Source organism: Scleropages formosus, chromosome 10 (assembly GCF_900964775.1).
Source record: "Scleropages formosus chromosome 10, fSclFor1.1, whole genome shotgun sequence".
Classification (NCBI taxonomy): Eukaryota; Metazoa; Chordata; class Actinopteri; order Osteoglossiformes; family Osteoglossidae; genus Scleropages; species Scleropages formosus.
The window spans coordinates 20,371,195-20,379,403 of NC_041815.1; the positions used below are offsets into that span (position 1 = coordinate 20,371,195).

An 8,209-nucleotide genomic window follows, 5' to 3' on the forward strand; every position below is an offset into this window, starting at 1 on the left:
TGGTAATTTGGTGGTTAATGAAATGGCTCTTTAAATGAATGTAAAGTTTAAATCTTTGTGGAAACCTTGTTGTTATACCCTGGAACAATTCCCTTTCTTGAAGTATTCAACTTAAATATCCATCTATCAACACGATAAAAATTATGTTGCTGAGCATAAAATCACTAAGTTTTGAAACAACACAAATTTAACAATGCATATTAATAGAAGGAAAGGTGATTTTAGTGGTCAAGTATGAACCTGAGTAGATGAGTGCAAGAGTTAGCTAGACAGTGATCAACAGGGCAATAAATGACTCAGTGTCTGACTCACCAACAGGGAACCTGTGAGTGTCTGAGACAAAATAGCATACAGTGAAATCCATAACCTGTCTGTGAAGTGAGCCAGTTCATTCTTAACGTGTGACCAAGGAGAATCCAGCTGACTGACTTTTCAGATGTGCAGATGTCATAGATAAGTGTCAGTTACGCTTTGCACATTTCAATAACAGAGAAATACAGGAAATAATCTGTGTTTGAGTGACTGGGGTTCACCTTGTTTATTGCTCTTAAGATTAAAGTTCACTCATAACTTGTACAGCAGCTAATTTTAGCCATGTCACTGGGTATTCACGTCAGCATTTTCTCACTGGCTAAAATCTGCACCTGCTCCAGCCTATGCCAAAGTACCCACAGTGGACAGCCTTTCCAAAGGCTGACCTCATCAGGAATTGTGCATACAACCTCCAACTCAGTTAAGGCCAGTTTCCCAAAAACTGCTACTGCCAAATGTCTGACCTCCTCCATCAAACCTCTCTAATTGATACAGAATCCTACCGCATGAGTTGTATTTGACCTACCAAAGTGGTCCCATGTATTCCCCTCCTCCTTTCATTGGCTTCCTGTAGCTACCCTGATCAAGTTTAAGATGCTGGTTAGTGCCTTCAAGACCACCATTGTATCTGCTCTTCAATACTTAGAGGACCAGATTGCTTGTAATGCCTCAATCAGACTCTTACACTCTTCCACCTCTGGCTGCTTGATGATCCCAAGTACAAGAGGTCCAAAACCAAAACTCCAAAGCTTCTCATTTCCGCCTCCAATGATCTCTCACTCAGAACTGATGAATCCCTCTCAGCTTTCAACAAAGGTTCCCAAAACATCTCATTCAGACTCACTTTTCTCCAAATCTATCCATCCACTGCTTGAACTTCATTATCTATTCATATATAGCTACTTGTGTAATTTATGTTGGTTTAAACTTAAGGATACCATTATCATTAGACAACTGGCTGTACTTCAAGAATCGTGTTTCTAGATCTGTGTCTCTCTGTCTCTTGGTTGGTGTAATGCACTTTTGCTTCCTCTGAGTTGTATATACATAGCTTGGAGTAAAGCATCAGGTAAACGCGCACGCGCACACAGACATTGGCTTCTCTAACACAGGGCGCAAGGCTGGGGGAGGGGCGCCAGTCCGTCGCGGGGCACCCCAAACCAGGACTTGAGCCCCAGACCCACGGGGAGAGCAGAACCCGGCCAAATCCGCTGCGTCACCGCGCCCCTTTATTAGGTAAACGAATAAAAGTAAATTTTGTCCGTGTGCTTGTACCATTCATTTTTCTGTTGTTTGTGAAAGGACACTTGTCATTGTCCCTCCCGCGACCTCTCAGCACGTGAAACTAGAACGGAGTAAATCTTAGTGTATTTGCGCCCTTGAATTTCAGGCCACATGATAAGGTGGGTTTTGTATGCGCATGCATGTAGTAGGCTGATTTTGTGGTCATAATTTGACATTTTAACACACCTTGACATCCGTATTTGCATAATTTGAAAAAATAAATTAATAAACGAAAAAAAATCTTTTCACCGTCGCCGCCAGTTAACGAATAAAATAATACACGAAAACATGCGCCTGTGTTTTGCGCCTTCACTTAAGTTTCAGCGCCCGATGACTCATAGTTACACGCACAGAAGGAATATATGCTACTGTCCTATCAGATATAAGAATAAACAACATAGGAAATAAAGAATCATTGTTTTTTTTCAAAGATTCACGGCTTCTTTTAAACAAAATATCAAGGACAAAACCTCGTAATGCTGAACAGGCGAAAACGAAAGTGAAACCAGTGAGTTGTCGCGATGCAGAGAATTTTTTCTTTAAATTAGTGGTTAAAAAAGCCGGTTCAAAATGGTGGAAAATTACTTTTCTTTTCAGTGGTGCAGGAATATGCGCTTCACATGTTTTAAACAGTTTTTACATTTTAATATTGTAAAACGGTGTAGCATCGCTGTTCGGCCTTAACTACTAGTCACTAGTTTCTAGAGTCCCTGCCTGGCTTGGAATGTCAGTCAGTGCGTCCCACTTAAGCCTGGTGTGTACCTGACTTAAAGCCTGTTCTAGTGATTCCAGGATAGGCTCTGGAGGACTGCTGTGACCCTGACCTGGACAAATTTGCATTCCATTTGCCTTTCATATGTGAGAGGGCACGTTAATGCAGCAGGTTTGGCCGGGGCCTGCTCTGTGGTGGTGGGGTTCGAGTCCTGGTTGGGGTGCCGTGTGCGTATGTCCCCCTTCCTCCCTCCCTTCCGCTCAGCTTTCTGTTTGAAAAAATTAATGTGCAGGGAATCCCCAAGTAATTTGACTCCTAATGTAGTAACCATGATCATGGTATTTACTCAGAATTGATCCAGTAAAGGTTGCCCAGTGGGTACATTGTGCCTTAATGTTGTAAATTGCTTTGGAGAAAAGCGTCAGATAACATTAAATGTTGTCCACCATAGCCCTTTTTGAGGTTTACGTTAATTTAAATTGTTATGGTTGGATCAATATATTACAGAGTTCAGGTATCTTTCAACAGATATTGTGTGATATTACTATACTAGGCTAACACATTTCTCTTTTTAGAAATGGAGCCCCTATGCATTCAGATAGCTGCCTTGGGTCGTCCCCTGTATCCTGGCATGCTGTATGACTGCCGCAGTGATTCCTTCATTCCAGGTAATGAGATTAAATCTGTTTTTCTGTATTTGCTCTTCACTCACTATATGTAAACACCAGTATTTTAAAACACAGATTTGGAATATTATGCTTTACAGACATTTTACATACTAAGAGGTGTTTTGTTGGGTAAATGTTCATGTTTCTTTTTCTGCTTGCTCTCTATCCCCTGCTTAACTGCTGCCTTTAGGTGTCACCCTTTGGAACAGAGAATCGTTAAATAAGGATCTGGACACGCATGTCAAACCACACACTAGTTTCAATGTTACCACCTCGGACACTATTAATGAGAAAGCTAAGCTGTTAGAAATAAGTGGCTCCCTTAAGGCCAGCATCTTGGGTGGGATTGTGGAAATAGGAGGATCTGCAAAATATTTGAATGACAAGGCATCCTCTCTTCATCAGAGCCGAGTTACAATGCAGTATGGACACACTGTGCGCTTTGAGCAGCTCACCATGACACACCTGAGCAAGGTGACATATCCACAGGTGTTTGAGCAGCGCTCAGCTACTCATGTAGTCACAGCAGTGCTGTATGGTGCCCAAGCATTCTTTGTGTTTAACTCCACAAATTTTTCAAAGGAGGACAAGACACAGATAGAGGGAAAGTTGAAAATGGTGCTGAACAACATTAAAAATTTATCAGGGCAGATTGGAGGAGAATTAAATTTGACTGAAAATGAGCAAGAGCTTGTCAGTGGGTTCACTTGCACTTTTCATGGAGACTTTGAACTCCAGCACAACCCCACAAACTTCACAGAAGCTGTAGAGGTGTACCGCACACTGCCTGAGCGGCTGGGGAACAAGGGAGAAAAGGCAGTGCCCTTGAGAGTGTGGTTGTATCCATTGAGGTGCCTGGACTCGAAAGCTGCTCAAATGATGCGAGAAATCGACGAGACGCTTGTGTCAAGACTTCAGTCTGTTCTGGAGGAGCTGGAAGATGTCATTCTGAGTTGTAATGACCTCATGGCAGAAAGTATTCTACAACTCTTCCCTGAAGTGCATGACAAGATCAAGGAGTTCTACAGCAGCCTCCTACAGTACAGGGTCTTGTTTCAGAAAAACTTGTCCAGTGTTCTGTCAGCTGTGCGAGGTGGTGGGAAAGAAGAGCAAGATTTGGAAAGCATCTTGGAGTCTCATAAGCGCTCTCCCTTTTCTTCCGATAAGCTCAAAAAGTGGTTCGGTCTAAAAAGGTCTGAGACCAGTGTTCTGGTAAAGTATACCAAACCACTGAAGGAGAGCCACATTCTATTTTCAAGCCATCTGGAAGAAGTTCTTTTAGATCCAGAAATAGACACCACCATCTGCTTTACCTTTACCTCCCTGGCTTACAGTGAGCCATACCTGTCTACTTTGAGTACATACCTGAATTCGGACCACAACGAAGACCAGTCTGCAATCAATGAGGAGAACGTTCAGCCTTGGTTTCGTTCGGATCAATGTTCCTCAGCTATGAGAGAGAATCTGAAGCTCTTCACCAGTTTTGCAGAGGCTAACCAACATAGGGAAAGGATTAAGTTTGTCAGCGCTGCCATTTCAGATCCGGAGCACCCTGGGGCCTCCATCCGACTTTATCAGCAAGCCCAGTTAGTAGACCCGAAATACATACCTGTTCCTAAGCCTAAATCTGCCATTGTTGAGGACATCCAGTGCAGCAGTGCCACCTTAAGGCTCTTTATGTCTTCTGAGAACGTAAGGTACTATAGGGTGGAGTACCGGAAGAAGCTGAAAGAGGCTGAGTCGGGTGCAGAGGGGATAGAAGAATGGACAGTCACTGACACAGTGGACCTGCAGGAGACTTGGACCATAAGTGGTCTTCAGCCAAGTGTAACGTACGTGTTCCGCTACAGAGCAGTCAGTGATGTTGGAGTTGGTGAGGCTAGTGAGGTCACAGAGTTCCATACTAAACCAGGTAAGAGAATAGTTTGTGTCCTTGTAATTGTGGGGCAACACTTGAATCGCCTTTAAAATGTTTTTATTTTCTTTCTGCAGTGCCGCTGAGGAGAAGTGAACTTCAAAAATGTAAGTATATGTGCCTCACTTTCTCTTCCTAATTTTGCCATTATTAGTTCTGTTTTGTTGGGACAAATCTGCAGCTTTTGCACATGGTATTTTTTATTTAACTGTCCATTTTGCATCTGGATTTTTTTTCTAGACAAAGGGACAGGATGGGTTTTATGTTAACTGATAATATTGATGAAATACAGTATGCACTGTACTGTGCAAAACTAACAGTGTAACATTGCCTTGAAGAAAAACATTAGAAAAGGATAATTTAATGTAAATTTCAGTTATTAGATAATGTGTACTTACCTATTCAGGCAAAGTTTGAATGTTGTAATACACTGTCCAGCTTATAAATGCTGAATGAGCTCTTTTAACATGCGCAGCAACATTGTATTTGTGTGCAACATTTCATCAGACAGCAGCTGCTAATGTCTTATTTTATGTGGTTTGCTGGCAAGACGCACAGACTCAACAAACCTGTGGAAAAGAGCAGGTTTTGTCATAAGTCTGACCGAGCCTAGGATGAGGAGGAAATTAGAGTCCATTATGGACAAAAGCACACACCTTCTCCAAAAGCTCCTTTAGTCACCAAATTGTTCAGTTATGGTGAACAAAGAGGCATTTTTTGAGGCCTTTCTTATCGACAGCCACCTGCCTCCATAATGCCAGTCAAGGACCTGTTTGCTCCTCATTGAGGTGTTGCAGGGGGTGCAGTAACCCTTGTTGCACTGGTTTAATCATTTTCTCTTCAGTTCAAGTATATCTTTGATTTGGACAAGTTAATTTTATTCTTGGTATAATCATTATTTACTGTCTGTCATGTTGAGTTGCTGTGTGTGAATTTCTCTGCAGGAGTTAATAAACTATTATCCTAAATCATACTGCCACAACATAAAATGCTTGAAATAGGAAATATTTTTATGCAGGGAGGTTGCTCACTGACTTCACAGATATTACATTATGGCAAAGTATATAGAAATACAGCTTTGCCTCCTATATCAAGAGTAATTCATTAATACAGTTTTGCTTATTAGGTGAATTCCCATAAAAAGAAGTATTACCTTTAATTTAAATGGATAAAAATAATGCATTTATGAGCTGATTTTCTTCATTTTTTTTAAACATGTAGAAAAGCTAAGTTAAAACCAAGTCCATAATATCAAACACATTTAAACTCTTGATGCATTCAAATACAACCTTAAGACCGTCGTGTTTAAAGTTGCTTATACACAGCACATCAGTCTGCCCCCTTTTTCTGTCAAATTAAATTGAAATTAATGTCTTTGCAGATAAGGTTTCGCTGTCGCTGGACATGAACACAGCACATGAAAGCTTGAATATTGATTATTTAGATTTTTTAAGGACTTGTTCCCGTAGGAATGATGTTTTCAAACGTCCATCACATCCAGGCAGGTTCAGTGAAGTACCTCAGGTGTTGTGCAGTGAGAGTCTTTCTGATTCTTGCTTTTACTGGGAGGTTGATTGGGTTGGAGGAGGGTTCTGTATGGGTGTTGTTTATGGAAGCATTAACAGGAAGTCAGCTGGAAATGACTGTCTGCTTGGCTTGAATGACAAGTCCTGGTGTATATGTAGCTTGGATGGCACGTATACCAGTGTGTGGCATGACAACAAGGGTGAATACATAATGAAACAGTGTGGGGATAGACTAGGAATCTATCTGGACTGGCCAGCAGGAACAGTGACATTTTATAGTGTTTCTTCTGATGAGCTGGTCCACCTTCACACGTTTCATAGCACTTTCACGGAGCCTCTGTATCCTGCTTTCTATATAGGCAAAGGCTGTACAATAGATTTTCCTTTAGATTTTAAGTGTAGGCAGCAATAGATTACACACACACACACACACACACATACCCGGTAACACAGGGCGTAAGGCCGGAGGGGGAGGGGACATACCCAGGACGGTCTGTCGCAATAGATTACGTTCAGGAAAAGTTATTAGTACAACATATATGCACACTACTGACAACTGTCACATACAGTTTAAAATTTAGAAATTTAATTCACATTGGTATGATTTGGCACAGCCTTCTTCAGTTTGCATATAGAATGAAAAGTACAGGAAAGGAAAGAACAGCTACTCCATATGACATGTCTGTTATGCCTTCATTGGTTGATGACAAAAGGTAGCAGTTTGAATATTGTGTTCATGCATGGTTTATTTATAACATTTATAGTTTGAATAAGTGTTAACATTTTACAACCACCTGAACTTGAACCAGGTATTAATTATTGGAGTTAAGTTTTATGTTATGGAAATATACTTTTTATGTTTGATATGTTGAAAATGCCATATTAAATTTTCATTTACTTAGCATAATGCTTTTCTCCAAAGCGACTTTCAATGAACTCTATGTAGTGTTATCAGCCCACACACCTTATTCACCAAGGTGACTTACACTGCTAGATACACTACTTACAATGGCTCACTCATCCATACATCAGTGGAACACACTCTCTCTGTGTCACACACACACTATATTTCACTATACAATATTCCAACTATTCACAATAAACATCTTTTCCCACTCAAACGTAATGCTCTTCACCAGCACGGGTCATTACAGTATTCATCTGTGATTCTTTCCTTAAGCAAAAACATATTTATAAGCAGAAGGTTTTTGGAACAGAATTCATACAAAATATTTTAAAAGTTACTCAGCTGCATAAAAGGGTAAATAATTGAAAGCACCTTGACATTGTAAGTCACTTTGGAGAAAAGCGTCGGCCGAATGAATAAATGTAATGCAATTGCAATATTGTGAATGTCTCTTGGGTATTTTGCATGGGAACACTGAGCAGGTCAGATAGTTTACCCTGCTGAATGGTGTTTGTTTAAATTTGTACACAGCAAAGCGAAGGCTTTTCTTTACATTTACACCTGCCTCCCTTAGTTTACGGATGATTGGAAAAAATTGCTGTAGGTGGAACTTCAGTCCAGCAATCATCATAATGAGAACATTTGTGTAAAGCAGTTTACGTCCTGCCTTCATCATGGGAAGGATGAAGCGAGAAAGAAGAGTGGGAAGTATGTGTCTTCTGTATTTGTTTTTTTTTTTTTAAAGCCTGGTCTGTAATTCCTAGCTACAGGAAGCAAAATCTGTTAAATAAGTGCCTACATATGTAGAAGTCAACCTTGTGAGTGTGACAAAGGCCTCTAAATCAATAAAATAAAAGTTCTTCCAATCTATCGTGTTGAGAGATT

General features: G+C 40.6%; 1 protein-coding gene across 8 annotated transcripts; it reads left to right on the forward strand.

Moving 5' to 3' along the window:
* Positions 1 to 1,510: 1,510 nt before the first annotated feature.
* LOC108932106 (stonustoxin subunit beta-like) lies at positions 1,511 to 8,175 on the forward strand. 8 transcript variants are annotated; one of them, XM_018748309.1, is made up of 5 exons: positions 1,511 to 1,548; positions 2,884 to 2,976; positions 3,167 to 4,888; positions 4,969 to 4,998; positions 6,273 to 7,351. In XM_018748309.1, exons 2-5 carry the CDS (start codon positions 2,886 to 2,888, stop codon positions 6,827 to 6,829), a joined length of 2,400 nt encoding a protein of 799 aa, XP_018603825.1. In that variant the 5' UTR covers positions 1,511 to 1,548; positions 2,884 to 2,885; the 3' UTR covers positions 6,830 to 7,351. The 8 variants fall into 8 exon arrangements, with proteins under 8 accessions (XP_018603825.1, XP_018603822.1, XP_018603824.1 ...); XM_018748306.1 differs by lacking the exon at positions 1,511 to 1,548 and adding an exon at positions 1,555 to 2,535; XM_018748308.1 differs by lacking the exon at positions 1,511 to 1,548 and adding an exon at positions 1,555 to 1,715.
* The last annotated feature ends 34 nt before the right edge of the window (positions 8,176 to 8,209 follow it).